Here is a 19,427-nt window from a genome sequence, read left to right on the forward strand (position 1 = left end):
TCCAGACAATTTCTCAATGCATCCCATATATCTCTTAGATATCATGTGAAATTCTAAATTTGCCCTTTGTTTCGTAGATGTACATTCGAAAACATCATTATTTTGCACTCATTCTGTAGATGCATCTACGGAACCGTAAAAAATATAGAATAGCAGAGTTAAATTGAACTTATTTTAGTTTAGCAATCCTTTCGTAGATGTACCTACAGAACATAGTGAAAATAGAGTGTTCCGTAGATGCACCTACAGAACAATCTGCTATATTTTCAAATCATGTTCATTTCACTCCAAAACTCAATGTTTGTTGCAAAAAATGTAAAATTAAAATAATGTATTTTAAAGACAATAATAGGTAGACCAAAAAAATAAATCGTATAAGTAATGTCGGTCATAATGTTGAATACATCATCAAAATAACATACATAAACAAAATAAAATACAGACATAAAAAAACAACAGGCATCACTACTGTGTATGTCGGAGATCATCCTTTGCCTCTCCTCTGCCTCTGGCCCCGCCTCCGCCTCCGCGTCCACCACGTCCTCTGCTAGCTCTGTCTCTAGCGTCAAGTGTCCCATCAGTCCTGGCATGAAGTCTACGGTACAAAAGTGCCTCCTCTACCAGATCCTTACAGACGTTCACTTGATCACATGGCTGCCGAGGACATACGTTATGACTACTATGCTGAGCACCGTGAGACGGTTCCATTTGATGAGATATCACTATATTCTGGATGGTGTGCCTCCAGCTCAACTATTATTATACGTTATCTTTCGGAGTGCGTCATGCGTTAGTTTGGCTACGCATAAATGATACCGCGCGACCCTATTGTCTCTGCTCCTATCACCATGACTCGTCAGTAGTTAGATAAGGTCTTTGCAGACTGGGAGAATCATATGGTTCCTGAGGAGGCTCAGGCGAAGATAGAAGAGCACGAATGAAGTGGTGTCGAGGGGTACATCACTTGGTACTACAAAGTGTCACACCCGTACATGTTTCCCACTACACCAGGAGATCCGCCCAGACCAGTCCACGAGGAGATTTTGCGGGCTCATCAGACTGAGTTGGATCACACTCAGGATCTTCTTCCCCGGTGTCGTCAGATAGCTGACACTGGCCTGGGAGCAATTACAGGTGGTTTATTCTCTATGGGGTCTAAGCAGTGAGCTCAGTGTAGGTAGGCACCTCTCCCCAGCCAATAATGTCTGGGAAATGTTGTAGTATCCAAGCCTGAAAAAACACGGTTATGTTAATGTACTATCACAAATATATATTAAGTAGAAGGGCATAAGATTGTTACCACCAAAAGGGTACAACTGCCTTCCACAGGCATCCCTCTCCGAGTCTAGAGTAGTTGTACGCCAGTACAGCCGCTCCCCAATTGTACTCTCGGAGGTGGCACCGAAGTTCCGACAACATCTGTCACTGGCACAAGCACAAATGTAGAAGAACTGCCATGACGACGTCTGCGCGGGGGGGGGGGGGGGGGGGGGGTGTGGCATATTTGAGGAACCCTCACCATCAACATCATCCTGAGTCCTTCGGAGTGTTGTAGTGTTGTAGTAAATTGGGAAGGCCCGGCTGGAGCGGGTGTAACGGATGGGGAAGGCCCAGTTGGAGCGGGTGTATTAGATGAAGAAGGCCCGGTTGAAGCGAGTGTATCAGATGGAGAAGGCCCTGCTGGAGCGTGTGTATCAGGTGCATCTGTTGCAACGGCAGCTCCATTAGTAACCTAAGATACTACACGCATCCGTTCACGCTGCACAGATGCTTGTTGTGCAGTCCTTCCATGTATATCCTTATCTGAACCGTGGGTCATAATGTCTGCATTGTGATACAAATAACCTCGATATAAAAAATGTGTACTTATAAATAAACAAGAAAAGAAAAGCAAAAATTTACTCTTCCGTAGATGCCTCTACGGAAGTACCTTAGTTTCAAAAAATTGTGGTGCTTCCGTAGATGCATCTACGGAATGCCCTAACGATCATCTCTTTCGTAGATGCATCTACGGAAGGTTCTGAAACTCATAAACTCAACAATGGTGTAAGTCCACTATTCAGTCATTCAAAAACTTGATTTTTGTTGCTTGATCATATGTTTTAAACATCAAAAATACCTCTAAAGTATATTTCTAAACATATCCAATCATTTATACACATAAATATTTAATTCTAATTCGATTTTACAAATACTCTAAAATAATTCGAAAAGTCAAAAACCTACTGATTAAATAGAGTTTTGAACTTGATGGAATAAGTTGATACTTGATGTTGACAATGTCGGCCGAACTCGAGAGAAAGAAATTAGAAGTTTGATATTTGGGGTTGAGAGAATTTGAGAGAGTTTGAGTGTTTGAAATGTGAAGAATGAGGGAGTGGACAGGTATGACGCGAGTTATAACGTCAAATTCTTTCATAGATGCATCCACTGAAGCTTCTGTATTTGCATATAGAAAACAAAACAACATTAAACAAAAAAAAAAGTACTTCCGGAGATGCATCTACGAAAACTGGAGGACATTTTTGCTAATTCGGTAGTGCGTGAGAGATGAATAGGGTGGGATGAGAAATTTTTTAACTCCAAGCTTTAATGTAAAAGATAACTCCATTGCAATATCATGATCATGATCAGGGCTGACCCAACGAATTTGCTGACCTAAGATATAATTTATTTATTTTTTAAATAACATAATATATTAATAAATTTTATAAAACAAATTATTTTAAAATAAAAAACCAACAATAAATTTTTAAAATTATTATTTTCTTCAATTAAATCTCTATTGATTTTTTTAAATTATTATTTTCTTTAATTAAATTTTATTAATTTAGTCCTTAATTAATATTAAAAAATTCATATTACTCTTTAGATTTAATTACAATTTTGGTCTTTATGTTTTATTTGTTTCACAAAATTGTTTCCCCTATTTTAAATTTAAACAATTTTTATCCTCTATTTTAAATATGAACAACCCACTATCTTAAATTTTAAACAATTTTGATCCCCTTTCATACTTTTGCAATTAAAATCCGATATTTTTATTTTTTAAATGACAAGTTACTTATGAAACACGGCAAATTATTGTATATAAACATGTTGAAATTTATAGATAAAAATATAAGTTAAAAAAACAAACAATTCATCGATTTTCCATAAAAAAATGAGAGGGACTAAAACTATTAAAATTTAAAATTGGAGGATCAAAACTGTTTGAATTTAAAACGGGAGACTAATTTCACGAATTAGGCTAAATTAAGGGAAAAAAACTGTATTTTAACCTACTTTATATCATCTTAATAATATGAATTAAATTTATTAATTATATATGTTTTTGAAGCTACATCATAAAAATAATTACTTATTATATTTATATAATTTAAGAATAATATTAAAATAGCTCTTTTTATTTTATTGTATACAAATGATAAATAGTCCATTTAAAATTATATTTTATCTAAGGCCAAATATCATCTGTTTTATAAAAAAATTTGTTCATTTCAAAGTTTTTGTTTAAAATAAATTTTAATGATTTTTGCTTGAAATTGACTATAATTAATCAATTTTATTTTTGTTTAATTAATCCACTTTATTTTTAAATTAAAATCAAGAAAAAGACAAAAATGTCATTTTTGTTTAGACTCTTTTCTCATTTACCGCCACTTTCTCTCCACCTACACACTACACACAATTGAACATCAAAATTCAAAAAAAAAGAAAATTGCTTAGTAGAAAACCCTAGTGCTTGGGTATAATAAGCAAAGAAATTTTTTTTTTTGGCATAAGGGAGCTTCCAAAATACGAGGCTAAAAAAAATAGAGGTTGAGATGGCAGAAAGAATACTCATTTTCATTCCAGAAAGACACCACTTTTTACTTCCATCAACAATCCAAATCACCATTTTCATACATAGAATCTTCATCATTTTTAGTTCCATCAAGAACAACATCACCACCTTCAACTTCACAACATCATTCCTTTTCTTAAGTTTGGAAGTTTGTTTTTGTTAGTGGAAATATTCATGTTAGTGGTAAGACATATTCATGTTGTTGTAGTAGTTTTGTGTGTTCTTCATAGAACATATTCATGTTATATTGTTTTAGTTTTATATGTTGTTCATAAAAAATACATACGCATATATGCATGTTCTTGTTGTTGTAGTTTTATGTGTTGTTCATAGAAAATACATATTGCATGTTGTTGTTGTAGTTTAATGCGTTGTTCATAGAAAATACATAAGCATGTTGTTGTTGTAGTAGTTTTATGTGTTGTTCATAGCAAAAATTCATGTTGTTGTTGTAGATTTGTTTGTGTTAACAAAAATATTTATGTAATTATTGTTGCATATGAGTATTGGCTGTTGTTGATCGGTAGAGGAATAAAATGGTGCATGAATAGTATCCCGCATCCCTTAACTAAACAATTTTTCTTTTGAAAATTCTCTATACACTTTTATACTTAAAAATTTCAGGTGACTTTTTTAAAAACATTTTGGTGTTAATTTCGGAGATACATATATAAAATAACTTAATTTTTGGTGTTAAGATTTTTCAGATAAGCATATTCGAAATAACTCAATATTTATTAAAATATTAAAATCAAGGTGAATCAATTGTATTAAGGGAAATATGAACCAATGTTTTTAAGGCACTCTTTAAATGATTAAATTGATAAAAAAAAAATTAAAATGTCTGTATTTAATGTATTGAAAATGTATTAGAAACTGGAATATTAACTTTTACAAAGATTTTTTTTATTTAGTATGTTTAAATGCCCTGAAGTTAAAGAGTGTGATGAAGACACTCGTTAGCAAAAACCTTGTATTAACAATATAATTAATTATATTAATCAAAATATATACCATTATAATCAAGATATAATAATAATATCAATCTATTAAATATTTAAATTAACATATTATTTTCATATAAAATTAATTAAAAAATTAATATAAATTAAAAATTATAATGTTAATAGGAGAATATTTTTTTTTTAACATAATAATTCCATTAATTATAATGCATAATATTGTAAACAATTTAAAAGTAATTACTTTTATAATTTAAAAAAATTTGTGACTAATAAATTATTACAAAATTAAAATTTTATTGAATCTGTTTATTCCTTATTTATAACAATTTGTATTTAAAATATTTTTTATTAATAATAACTCACTATAATTTATATTATAACTATATTATAAATAAATATTTTTTAAAAATAAAATTAAAAAAATATATCCGAATTAATGAGTATTCTAAATTTCTTTTGAATGCTTTGATTAAACTGGGCTCAAATGCTTTGATTAAACTGGGCTCAAAAACTTATTAATACTGAAAAATACTAAATTGCAACCTCTCAGATAGACCATACCCCCTTTTCGTTTTCTATTTCTTGGTTAAACTGCGCTCAAAAGCTCATTAATATTGAAAAAACTAAACTGCATTTAGGGATGACAAGCAGACCCAAATCTGTGGGCCTCATCCGCATCCGAATCTGAGTCAACAGGTGAAAATCCGACTTGACTAGGTTTGGATTTGGGTAGTGTGAAACCCCCACCCGAAATCACACCCGCTTATATATATATATATATATATATATATATATATATATATATATATATATATATATATATATATATATATATATATATATATATATATATATATATATATATATATATATATATATATAATGGAAAATTGTAGAAAAAATATATTTAATGTATTTGTTGCGGGTTTGAGTTTGGGTGAAAAAACCTGAACCCAACGGCTGTGGGTGCGGGTGTTATTTTGCCACCCGAATAGTCTTTAAGTTTGGATTCGAGTTCGTGTGTCGATTTCGAGTGCGAGTTTGGGTAGTGCAAAACCCGCACCCGACCCAACCCGTTGTCATCCCTAATGTCTGCATGTCCTCAGCAACCTGCATTCCCTCTCTTTTCAAGCTTAGTTTTTTTTTTTCGATTTATTTTTATTCCTTTTTTATTTATGATTTAGAATACTTATTTTTTTTATTTTTTCTAGTTTTTATTTAGATGATTGATAATGGGCCTATATCCATTTGGGCCATTGACTTATAAGGTCCACTTGATTCATATTACTTATTATATCTTTTTTTTATAAATTAATTATTCTTTTTTTTTTTTATCAAAAACTTGTATTCTATGAGTTAAGTCTATTAATCTTTTATTGGTTTATTAGATGTGATTTGTTTTCAATCAATAAATTCTTAGAAAGTGACTATAATTTAATTATTTTAAAATCGAATTTTCACTAAATTATGAATAATAATAATAATAATAAAATAAATAAGCAGACAATTAAACTCAGAATATAAAATAAAGTAATCCGATATACATTCTTTTGCTCTTTGGATGTGCTTGACAAAGGAGAGAAATCTACCCTATAAGAAAATCTTAAGACTATGAAAAAACTTTTCTAACCTTTAGCCTTCTTCTACCATGTCACAAATTTAAGGGTAAATTGAGTCTTTTTTATCCAAATCTTAACTATCCAACAAAATGTTTTGTTCCTAACCCAAGATGTTAAACCATACATGGTATATGTACATATATTGACAACTGAAAAACTTTTTACAGGTAACCAACTCTCGATTAACTACAAAACTTTAGAGCCATGCCTTTCTGCTTGATGTCCCATCCCACTTGTTCCTACTGCTCTTCTATGCAACTTCACGCTTCCCTTCCTATCACTTCTCTCTACCATAACTTATCCTTCTACTCCCTCTTTCTTTCGTTTTCTCACTCCCAACTTTACTGGACTTTTGATTTCTTCACGACATCCACTGTTTTCCAAGGGTATCGACATGGCGAGACCTTACAAGATGATCAATGTTCTGCACCGAAATCCAGTTTTTTTCCATAATATTCAAGCTGCAAATCGAGGTTTGTTGTTCATTTCTTATTTCTAACAAAAATCGTTTTAAAATTTCCACCATTTGCTATATTTTTTTTAAAGTTATTTTGTTTTAACATTCAGATCTGGTGTGGAGGCAATGAGTGTGGTGGTGGTGGAAATGGGTTTCCGCCAATGAGTTGGGTGGTGGTGGTGGAAACGGATTTCCGGCGATAAGAATGGTGGTGATGGAAACGAGTTTTCGGCGACAATTGTCTTAGTGGTCAGATTCATAAAGGTTTTATGTATGACTTTATCAATTTAGGTTTTGTTATTAACTTATTATGGTGGATTTGATCTGTTTAGGTTTTGAAATTTGGGCTATTGTTGTGGGTTATTTTTTCGTGGTTGATTCAATTTTTTATTGTATATGACAGAGACGACACAATATTAACAAACTCCAGCGCGAAGTTATAATGATACACCATTGATAGATCTAAAATAAACATGATTGCAGCTGCTAATGATTATTTTTATAAAAAATAACTGTTTTTTTAAAATAATATATAAAAATTGAAATATATATTTACTAATTTAAAACAATTTTAATAAAATAATTTTTTTTTTAAAAAAAGTTATTTCTTATAAAAATAATACCAAAATAACTATATGTGCGTATCATACATGGACATGTGCGGATCCACGAATAACACATCAGTACCGTGTGAATGCACGGGTAATCATATCAAAATTCGTAAAAATGCACGAGTTTTTATATTTTTTATGACAAACTGGTGACAATTCCACGGTTCACACCAGTACTCGTCCGAATGCACGGATAAACACCAGTACTGTGTGAACATATGGGTAATCAGTATTGAGAAATACATTTAATTTTTATATATTTTGCACAATTTTTTACCTAAATTAGTGTTTAAATTTTTTCTTAACAATCATTGATTTAATTAACTTATATATTTATCTTTGATTTTTTTTTTAATTTTCCTTTTAAATTAACTTTAATTATTTTCTATTTTATTTGAATTTCAAAATCAAACGGGTGATAATTCCACAGTTCACACCAATACCTGTGCAAACACAAGGGTAACACATCAACACCTATGCGAAGACATGAGTAATACAACAATATCGTGCGAACCCACGGGTATCATAGTAGTACCTGTTCAAACGCACAAATTATTACATTAAATACATATTTTTATGTGAATTATACTACTGACTTTTTTTTAATGTTGTAAACTATAGTCCAAATTTTAATAAATACAACATTAAACTTAATTCTTTTATATCATTATCTTTTTGGACTTTAATGTAAAATTCTGTTTCTACTCATTTTTAACTAATTTTAATTTTGAATATTTATTTTTCTTATTTACTAAACTTTTAAAATTATTTTATTATTATAATCTCATACAATTATCTTGCAGTCTATTTTCTTTATTTTTTCTAATAAATTTTTAATTTTTTTAAAATTTATTTAAATTCGTATGACAAATTGGTGACGTATCAGCGATCCACACCAGAACACGCGGGGACGCACAGGTTTTCCACTAGTTAAGGAGAAAGAAAAAATGGCTTGGGCCCACACTTTTATTCTTCTCTCCAATATAGTGAAGAAAGACATGAGAATGTTTAGATACTGCTTTTATGTTCATTAATTCAAATAAAATGAAAAATAAGAATTTAAGTGTGTTTAATAATTTTAAATTAAAATTTCTTATTATATTTAATTGAATAATCAATAAAATGTAAAAATTAGCTTAACTAATAACTAAAATAATAATAAAAAATAATAGTTATATTATATTTAAAAAACATTAATTTAATATTTAGCATTATCTTTTTCAAAATTAAATACACTTATCTCTCTTTTATTTCTTTTTTCTTTTTCTTGAATCAAACAATATCATAAATCTACTCTATTTCTTGCTTATTTCTCTCTTCACATCCTCTTTCTCACCTTATTCTCTCTTCTCAATTTATTTTCGGAATCATATTCTTAAGGAATCGGATGTAAGACCCACGTCTTGTCCGTTCTAACCCTCATTTTTCTTCTCAAATACAATTTAGTCAATCTAAAATTCGTTCGTTCTTTTTAATAAAATAATAACTAATTAAAATACAAAGAGATGTACATCTATTTTAACCGCCGAGTTTACGAGACGTAAGTTGTACAACTTGGTCGTTTCAATTCTTCATTTTTTATAAACCAAAATCGGATTAAAAAGGAAACAACTGGATGATTCTTTTATCCTTGAGTAAATGAACGCAATTTGTACGACTTGTTTTAGTTCAAATGCCCGTCTCCATCATAAAAACAACGACAACCAACAAACGTCTTTTGTCCGCCATAGCGAAAGCAAATTCCTTTTTATTTTCAATCAACGAACCTTTTTCCGCTTCTGCGCGATCAATTTTTTTTAATATAAAATCAACCAACACACAAGTTTTTGCTACCCAGAACTACGTGGCTATGAATTCCCCATCACTCCTGAGGATACGTAGGAGCAAGATTCACATCTTGTCAAGCACCCTAATAAAAAAAATGCTTTTTTTCCATTTCTTGTAAATATACCGTAATAATTAGAGAAATCAAATACATCATGAAGGATACAACTGCATTGAGTGTTGTGGTCATATCATACTCCCCCAACTCTACCATCGGGGAAACTCCTTTCACACTGGTGTATAGGGAGGACGACATGCTTCTAGTTGAAATCGACACACTACAATGAAGCTCCTAGTACATTAAGGAGGAAAATGAGGCTGGGTTAAGATGTGTCACTGGTCTAGTTGATGAAACAAGAGGCACCACCCATATTCGAGAGTTTTTCGCTAAACAAAAAGCATTCATAATATATAATCCAAGATGAGTCGATAAGAGATGCAAAAAGGCGATTTAGTACTGCGACAAATCGTTGTGCATGCCCAACAGGAGAAATTGCAATCTAACTGGGAGGAACCATATCGCATATATCTAAAGTTTCCTTGTATAACTTACAAGCTCGAATAATTTGATAGACCACTCATTCCCAGAACTAGGAATTCAGTAAATGTGAGATTTTGTTATAGTTGATTAGTAGGAAGGCGAATCGCCTATTTATTGAAACTCTTGTAAAAAGTTTTGTTATTTACAATGGGTTATTATGCATTGGTTTTCAATAATTAATATTTTGGACTTCCATAGGAAGATCCCTACCGCCCTATGGGGTAATTAAATTTTTGGACTTTCACATAAAGATTCTTGCCACCCAAAGGGGTACTTAAACTACTGGACTTCCATAATAAGATCATTATCGCCCTACGGGGTAATCAAACTAATGGATTTCCATAGCAAAATCCTCGTCGCTTATGAGCAAGTGCATTGCAAAGATCTTTTGAACCTCAATGAGGGACTTAACTAAGTCTCGCTCGAGGGACTCAACCAAGTCTCGTCAAGAAAATAAAATATGTCTCACCTGAGGGGATCGACTAGGTCTCTAACGATGGACTTAATTAATTCTTGATAGGAAAACTAAATTAAGTCTCGTTTTAAGGACTCAAGAGTGTCGTTAGGAAAACTCAACTATGTCCCATTAAAAAGACTCAACTAAGTCTCGCATGAGAGACCCAACTAAGTTTCTCTTGAGGGACTCAAATAAGTATCACTTGAGGGACTCGACTCATTCTCGTCGAGAAGACTAAACTAAGTCTCTCTTGAGGAACTCAACTAAGGTTTTTTAGGAAGACTCAACTAAGTATCATCGGCAATACTCAACTAAGTCTCGTCGGGAAGAAGTAACTAAGTCTCACAAAATCAACTAAGTCTCTTTTGAGGGGCACACCTAAGTCTTGTCAAGAAGACTCAACTAAGTCTCGTCTGAGAGGCTCACATAAGTCTTGAGAATCGAAGGTAGGAATGAAGCTTCAATAACGATCCTATGAAAAGCCCAAGGATGAATTACATACTAAAACACTTCAGCCTCTACGAGCCCTCATGCTTGAGGGACTATGTAGTAGTGTAATTTGAAGGGGTCATAGAGGTGTGGCGAAGGTATATGTTTCACTCGTCGTTCTTTCCAAGTCGCCCCTTTGTTGATTCGAGCGTCACTCTTTCGATGATGGCACCCTTTTTTTTGAATATGTTCCTCGAATTTGCCGTGTCTTCTTCTATAACGTGTGATCATGCGGGTAACGTGTGTTGGATCAACAAATGTAACATAGGGAATCATGGGATTCAATCGCGTTTCTTGGATTTTAGATATTCAACTACCCATTCCCATAGTGGTTGCTTCACCCTAGGAAGTCTTTAGTCTAGGCTTATGGTAGCTATAAATACCACAATATCGTGATAGGGAGACCTAACTTAGAAAGAGAAATACATGCATACATAACTTCTCATCCCACGTGAGCTACCTCTCAACCTCACAACAACCTTAAAGTCTCTAACAACCCTTAATCACTGGGAATTGTCACACATTTGTACTTTTAGCAAGTACAATTAATTACAAAAAATGTGACGCAAATTATCTCAAACTATGTCCTACTAGGCGTGTCAATTTGTCAACTGTAAATTATTCACTTTCACCGAATGAACTTGAATGATCAATCTAAAATCCAAGTTATATCTTATTGAGTTTTTAGTTGATATGATGTTGGTCTAAGTCTTTGGAATTGTTTGAGTAAATTACAATTGTCTTAAATTTTACACATTTAAAGAAATGAAAAAAATAATAAATGTGATAGCAAATAATAACTCATTTTACTCTTAAATTTTACACATTTAAAGCAAATGAAAAAAAAAATTGAATAAATATTTTTATTAAGTCAGCTCAACTAATAGTTGTGCAAAGACATCAAAATATAGAGATGTGTGTTCAAATTTGTAATTACTCATTTATTCATCTTAAAAAGGTGAAATTGCAGCCACTAGCTAGGCTATTTGACAAAAAACGAGAAAATTGATTGAATACATTAATAAATTTAGAGACATATCTTTAATTATTATTCTCAAATAAAGTGGAGTTGATATTCTTATACGTGAATGTGCAATCTATTTTTAGATATAATTTAGGATGGAAAATGAAACTTCCCTAACAATAAAATTCATGTTTAGAACGTGACAAACATATTTATAATGTGAGAGACACGTTGATAAAGACACGAACTGTGTTGAGCGATTTTTAATTAAAAAGTCTTGATTTGAAGAACTTTAATCTCATCAATTTAAAAATTTAGTTGCCACATGTCGTGCATCTAATTATCAAACTGGATAAATGGAGATATTGGAAATGTAGGGGATTTCACCTCATTTTTCCCATACTTTTACCCTAACAAAATCGTCATTTTGCATGAAATATTGAATCTCATAATTATGAAAAACACCATGAAAGTTCAACCACCCGTAAACAACAAACCATCCATAACAACCAGCTATTCAACGTTGGCCCCATACATAAAAGTAAAGTCTTCAACTCTACATCAACCGACCTTCTAACCAGCCCCTCATGTCAACAAATACTTACCAAAATTAAACTATTGCAATACTCACGAGTCCACCGTTTAAACAATCCAAAAAAAGTCACAACTCATTTTTATTATTTTTGTACTCACCAACGAATCATTATTTATTCTACAAATAACAAATTTGTCACAAACCTACACTAAAAAAACCAATCACAAGACTCAAAAACAAAATAAAACATATTTCCTCCCACATTATTATAAACAAAAATTCTTTTTTTAATTTTTTAAATAATGAATGTTTTGGTCAACATAAAAGACCAGATACATTCTTTATTCAATAAATTTTTTTAAAAAAAATCTTTGCTTATAATAATGATCAGAGACATGGAAAACACTCTTGTCGATCGATCTGCTAATTTTTCAAGAAAGAAACCAAGCAATCAACTCATTTTGTTTCTGAGAATCTATCTCTCCCAACATCTTACTATCACCTTCCCAATCATCATCTTCACACAACCAATTCAAAAGATTCTCTTTATGCTCCCTACTACTATCATCCTCCTGATCCTCCTCAATATTAAACTTCATCACACTCTCCCAATTCCACTCACCACTCTCCCCATTATTTGACCCTTGGTAATTCACACTACTCTCCGGCTCCTCACATGAAGCCTGCTTATAATTAATACACACATCACCATCATCATTCATTGCTCTCCCATTTTCCTCCATTGTTTCTCTCTCCTCACTTAAATTTGTAGCAGACCCACATGTTTCCAGCAAACAGTTTTCCATGCACAACGCCCCACTCACTTCATTAATGTCGTCTAATAATTCACTCAATCCTAAGATGTCGTCACATAGTTCATACGTTGTTGTGGTTGATGTTCCCTCTTTCTCTTGTTCATGTGTTGTTTTAACTTCCACGTCGTTAACTAATTTCTCTTTAATACCAGGTTGAACAATAGTACTACTGTTACTATTAGTGGTGGTTTGTTTCTTGTAAATCTTGTTTTTCTTCATGGCCCAACGACTTGTTCTACCACATTTGCGCTTAGGAGGAGGAGTATCAATGATCTTTGTCTCTGCAGTTGTGGAAATTTTGGAGAAACAGTAAATTTTTCTACTGAGATGAGAATTCCAATGGTTTTTAATTTCGTTGTCGGTTCTTCCAGGCAAGTGGCTAGCAATCATGGACCACCTGAAAAATCAAACAAAATTCATAAACTTCAAATCATCTTTATTATTATTTTCATTGCAATAATATGATGGTATATTCGTAACATTAATTTTATTATTATTCCCTACATCTTTATGGCATACTGAATTATTAGGGACAACTTACTATAGTGATCTGTCAGAAATATTAGTCAATTTCATCAAAATTCTTTTAAGATTTTGTTGTTGTAAATAAATTTCTCACAAAATTGATTTGTAAAATAAAATATTTCTCACTTTAAATTTATATTTTGGTTTTATTTTTAACATATAACTTTATCACGTCTCTTATTGAATATCTAGAATGTAAACTTGTGTACACCCTCCGGTCACATTTATAAGCAAAAAAAAATGGTTTTCACGATTATTAAGAAATTCAATTAAGTGTAGTTAACTTTTTAGATTTTGGAGAAAACATTGATTAAATTTACTATAATATCCTCTTTATTAAATTTAATGAAGTATTGGAAAATGAAATATAGGGGTATCTTAGGAATTACAGCATTAAATGATTTAGTAATAATTGATTTTTGCTTATAATAGTGACCAAGAATTAGACCATTTTTTTGCTTATAATAGTGATCGGAGGGTGTATAGATTAATATTTTTTAATAAAGTCACTTTTAAATAAATATAAAATATTTTACAATCAATTTAATAATTAATTTAGTCTAAATCAAATAAACTCTTGTTCTATTTAAATCAACTGCTTTTGTTTTTTATAATCAATTCTGTACGTAGTACTAGTTGCATAGTACTAGTAGCAGTATCATTTAGTGAGTCACCAAATTCTTCGGCATGTGGGTGTTATAATAGTTATTACTCCTTTCTATATCAAAATAGGATTTAAAGGAAATACAAAGCAGTGCTACTTCCAGGATTTTTTTCAGCCAAACTCGGGAACCTTCCCTTTAGTGTAAAGCAGTTTTTTTACTGTCAGTAAAATTTAACTGTTAAATTTTGTAAAAATTTGTCTTTTTCTTTATATTAAATATAAAGTATTTATTTTTAAAGGTTGTGATGCATTGACCGTGTAAAATATTTTACACTCACATTACACTACCATTAAACTCATCAAAATAAATTCATTTGTAAAAAAATTAAAATAGAGTAAAGCTAATATGTGATCTTACTTAGGGCACATATTAATAGCGTACATAATGAGAAACTTAAAATAAACATTAAGTTTTAATTTTTAATTAAAACAATACATAATTTTAAAGAAAGAATTTTTCCTTCTCAAATTTAATTAATTTATATATTTTTTATTATAATTGTTATAATTAATTAATATATTGCTAAAATAATTATTTTACAATATCAGCTCATAATATATTCAAGATCATTAACATAATTTGACTTTAACATTTTTTTGAGTCACACACAAATTAATATACGTAAATATGATACATCATTATAAATTCCAATAAAATAAAGCTAAAAAAACTAATGAATGACTTCTACCGAATAACTTAAAATTTTAAGGGAAAATATAGAGTTAATCCAACAAAAATCTTTAAATTTATTTAAAATAATAAAAAAAAAATAGTTCAAGTAAAAAATAATAAGATTAACAGCCAAAAATAAGTATTTTTAGGTTAGATCTCATCACTAAAACTTGAACTTTGTTAATTTCAAATAATATTATCATTCTTTTATATGAGAGACAAAATAAAAAATATGAACCTTTGCATACCATTTCTTTTATTATCATTCTTTGCATATTTTTTAATCTGAATAAAATTATAATTGTCGCATTCTGTATATTTGTGATGTACCCCACTTATCATTTGGCGTACTATCATCATAACAATTGGCTTTTATTGATATTTTTAGAAAGAAAACCAAAAGAAAAAAAACTGGCTAAACATGTGTATAATTGAAACCCTGGTGAGGACCGGCCTAATAATATAAAAATTACAATTTAAATACAGTTATTTATATATGTTTTATAATTAAAATCTAGAAAAAAATTCATTGCTAAAAAAATAATACTGTCAAGAATCGAACTCGATATTCCCCAAATATAGTTCTTTGCAGAGATTCGTTTATCACTCGAACTCAAACGCTTGATTTATTCCATAGATCTTTTATATAAAATATTGATACTACCACTATACCACAACAACCGGTCCTGGTTATTGTAAACAGTAATTTTTTGTCAATATAAGTGAGATTTCATAACTAGTCAGACTAAACTAACTGGCCGACTGTACTAAAAACAATTTGCCATAGGAAGGACCACAAATTATTACACACTCATACTTTGATTTTTCACAACATATAGACAAAACTCAAAGGACTAAATCTAAATGTATCTAAGAATTGACCTAACTTTATCGAAAATAATTTTCCAGTTTTCTTGGAACCAATGGCAACTTGTCAGAAGTAACTATCAAAGTTACTGAAGAAGGACAACGTAAAAATATAAAAAAACTTCTCAGTATTCAGAAAATTAATTTTCATATATTATATTATTGGAATATCCGATGAGTAAAAATAAACATATATCCCACATTCTAAAGTCAACTCGCAAATTTATGTTTGAACTTATATGGTGGGTGGGGTTGAAGAGTAGTTATTACTTTTATTTTATTTGTTTTGTATTATTTCCACGTGTAATAGCTAATAGCTAACTCAATTTATTGGAGGTTGCTACTTGCTACATGTAATTATTAATCTCATATTATATTTATTTTCTGAGGAAAAAAGGTATTAATATTGGTTTTGATCTTACATTGTCATTTAATTTAATGCCAAGGTTTATTTTGAAAAGACAAATCAAAATTCACACATTAATGTATTATAGTCTTTAGGTAGTAAATGACAGGTATTATAGATAGTGGTCTCCATCTACATTATTATGAATGAAGACATATACTAAACTTACGTGGACAAAAGTGATCCTTAATAAAAACAGTTAAATTTTTAAGTTTTTAATTCCATTTATAATTAAACATTTTCACTAACCTGTTGCCATAAGTAGTGTGCAACTTTACAATGGTATCTTCTTCTTCAGCAGAAATGTTTCCTCTTTTTAGATCAGTTCTCAAATAGTTTATCCATCTTAGTCTACAACTCTTCCCACACCTTAATAATCCTTCAAATCCCAAATAATTATGTAAGTAAAAAAATAATTAAATATTTTTTCAATCTCATATTATAAAGAAAATATATATATTTAAACGTAATCTTAATAATAAAAATATTACTGTCAAAAATTGAAATCAAAACAAATAATTGATCTTCTTTAAATATAATAATGCTAACTTGCGATTTAAAGACACGTGTTAAAAAATATAATAGGTTGTGTCGAAAAAAGTTAATACAAAATTTATATATTTAGCACGACTTTTATATATATGTATTTTTAACATGTGTCTTTGGAACACAAGTTAACATTACCTATTTTATTTTAGTATTAATTAATCTCGTTATCGTTCAATCATTTAAAAAATTGACTTTTATTGTATCTAATGTAAAAGTCAATACGAATGATTGCTTGTAATTTTTAAATAATGTAAAATATTTTATAAAAAAACAATATATCAAAATTATTTCTTAGAACAAAATACATTAATTAAAACTGGTCCCTCCTAAAAGACAAGTAATATATAATTTAGACAAAAATAGTATTATTTATATAAATGACAAGAATTGTTACCTGCATTTTTGGGCAATGACCTCCAAGAACCTTCTCCATTGGCCTGAATATATTTCGACAAGATCTCATCTTCTTCTGTAGTCCATCTTCCTCTCTTCAACCCAACTTTCTCACAACAAGGAGCTCTTCCCATATCTAAAAAAACAATGTAGAAAAATGTTACACTAAGAAAAGCAAAAACAACATCGGAGAAATTAAATGAAATGTGTATCTATCTACCTAGTAAGAATTAGTAATAGCAAGTGTTAATATAAGAATGAGACTAGACAGTATGGTTGAGAAATGGCAATGCATGTTGGTATCTTGTCATTAACAATTGCAAAAACAACCTCTGCTCGTGATATGTGAAAAGTATGAGAGAGGTGTAGAAGTGATTTATAGAATTGAAAAAGTGAGCAGTGTGTGTGGGATCATTGATTAAGACATATGTGTGGTGAAAGATTGTGCCACGTTAGTGTTTTTTATCAATGCTACGATCGTGGCTCATCCACCGTCAATACTCTCCTACGGGGCTTCCATCTCCCACGTTGGTGTGTGTGAATGTTACAAGTACTCTCTTCTCTGTCCTATGGATTCAATGCAATGACATTAATGTGTTAGTAGATTTTCATTGTACATTGGATCTGCCTTGCTGTGGAAATTTATTAACCGTTAAAATGTGATTTTTTTTATATAAGTGACTTTAAAGACAAGTGAGATGAACTGTAATATGAATTTGTTTCCTCAACTTTAAAAACAACCGTTTAGAATTAATTTTAAGAAGTTGACATAAAATGAAGAGAGCTATAAAAAAAATAGATAAGAGATAAAAAAAAACTTATTGTTGGGAAAGTAGCAATAATAAAGATTCATAAAATAAAATTAAAAAATTTATCATTCAATTTTCAATAAATCTTGGATAGAAAAGTTGGAAATTGTTGAAATGTAATTTAGATTCCAGTTTTGCATAGAAAAGTTGGAAATTGTTGAAATGTAACTTAGATTCAAGTTTTGCATTTGAGTTTAATCTCAGTTTAGTTGCATTTAGTTTTCATTTAAGATTCATTTAAAATTTGGCTAGTATATAAACCGAAGCTGCATTCAGTTTGTTATGTTGTTGAAAATAGTTGTGAATGTTTGTTAGAAAAATTTGTTATGTTGTTTTCTTTTTTTCTCTCTATTCTTTCATCTTCATCTTCTTCGATTCTTGTGCATCAACGAATGTGTGAACTCTAAGAAATTGGTATCTAGAGCTTTGGTTCTGGTTTAAAGAAATACAAGTGTACATGAGGTGTGTGATTGATTTTGTTCCTCAAATTCACAATGAATTGAAGTTCGAATTCAGAGAAGAATCACATATCTTAATTCTTAAGGTTGGGAAAAACGAGTGTTTGTGAGATTTGAGTGATTTTCACAAGAACGAAGATGAACGACATAAACGGTAGCTTGAACACAAAGCCTCAAGTATTCGACGGAAAAAATTGCAATTAGTGGTTGATTTGGATGCGTGTGTTATTTGGAGCTCAAGATGTTCTTGATCTCGTCAATGACGGTTACACGCCGATTGCAGAAGATAAAACATAAGTGCAAAGAAACATGCAACGTGATATGTGGAAGAAGGATCAGAAGACGTTATTCTACATCTACCAGTGTTGGATACGAAGGTGTTTGAGAAGATTGTCGACACGAAAACGACGAAAGCAGCGTGAGATACACTGGTGTGGTGTTATGGCAGTGACACATCAGTGAAGAAAGTGAAGTTGCAGTCCCTACACAAGTAATACGAGAATCTCAATATTAAGAATATTGAGAAGGTACCAAATTAAATCTGTAGAGTGACTCTGATCATGAATGAGATGAAAGCTGAAAATCAGAGTCGACAGAGATTGAAGATCCTCAGAAGTGATGGTGAAGGTGAGTGAAACTCTGGAAAGTTCAAGAAGTTTTATGAGGAGAATGGTATTAAGCACGAGGTGACAACTCCATACACTCCACAACATAATAGGCTTGCTGAAAGAAGAAACAAAACTTTATTTGACATGACCAGAAGCATGTTAAAAGAGAAGAATTTACCTCATACTTTTTGGGGTGAAGTTGTTGCTACTGCAATTTATGTGCTCAACAAATGTCCAACTAAGAAGCTAAAGGAAACAGTTCCTTTGGAGAAATGAACTGGAAGAAAGCAAAGTGTGAGTCATTTGAAGGTGTTTGGTTCTGTTTGTTACAAATATGTTCTAGATGCTACT

At 30.8% G+C, this 19,427-nt stretch overlaps 1 protein-coding gene across 1 annotated transcript; it reads right to left on the bottom strand.

The window, feature by feature from the left end:
* Nucleotides 1-12,340: 12,340 nt before the first annotated feature.
* On the bottom strand, nt 12,341-17,563 carry LOC131615179 (transcription factor MYB12-like). The gene is made up of 4 exons (XM_058886670.1): nt 17,422-17,563; nt 17,203-17,337; nt 16,509-16,638; nt 12,341-13,521 (listed from the first exon to the last, which is right to left on the bottom strand). The coding sequence occupies exons 2-4, from the start codon at nt 17,333-17,335 to the stop codon at nt 12,741-12,743; spliced, it is 1,044 nt and encodes a 347-aa protein (XP_058742653.1). The 5' UTR covers nt 17,336-17,337; nt 17,422-17,563; the 3' UTR covers nt 12,341-12,740.
* Between the last annotated feature and the right edge of the window lie 1,864 nt (nt 17,564-19,427).

The sequence above is a fragment of the Vicia villosa genome, linkage group LG1 (genome assembly GCF_029867415.1).
Source record: "Vicia villosa cultivar HV-30 ecotype Madison, WI linkage group LG1, Vvil1.0, whole genome shotgun sequence".
Taxonomy (NCBI): domain Eukaryota; kingdom Viridiplantae; phylum Streptophyta; class Magnoliopsida; order Fabales; family Fabaceae; genus Vicia; species Vicia villosa.

Bases quoted from the DNA above. Each gene is read 5' to 3' on its own strand.
- LOC131615179 (XM_058886670.1), bottom strand. From the start codon at position 17,335: ATGGGAAGAGCTCCTTGTTGTGAGAAAGTTGGGTTGAAGAGAGGAAGA. The intron at 16,639-17,202 runs GTAACAATTCTT...TGGGATTTGAAG, and splicing joins GTCATTGCCCAAAAATGCAG to GATTATTAAGGTGTGGGAAG. The intron at 13,522-16,508 runs GTTAGTGAAAAT...TTGATTTTTCAG, and splicing joins CACACTACTTATGGCAACAG to GTGGTCCATGATTGCTAGCC.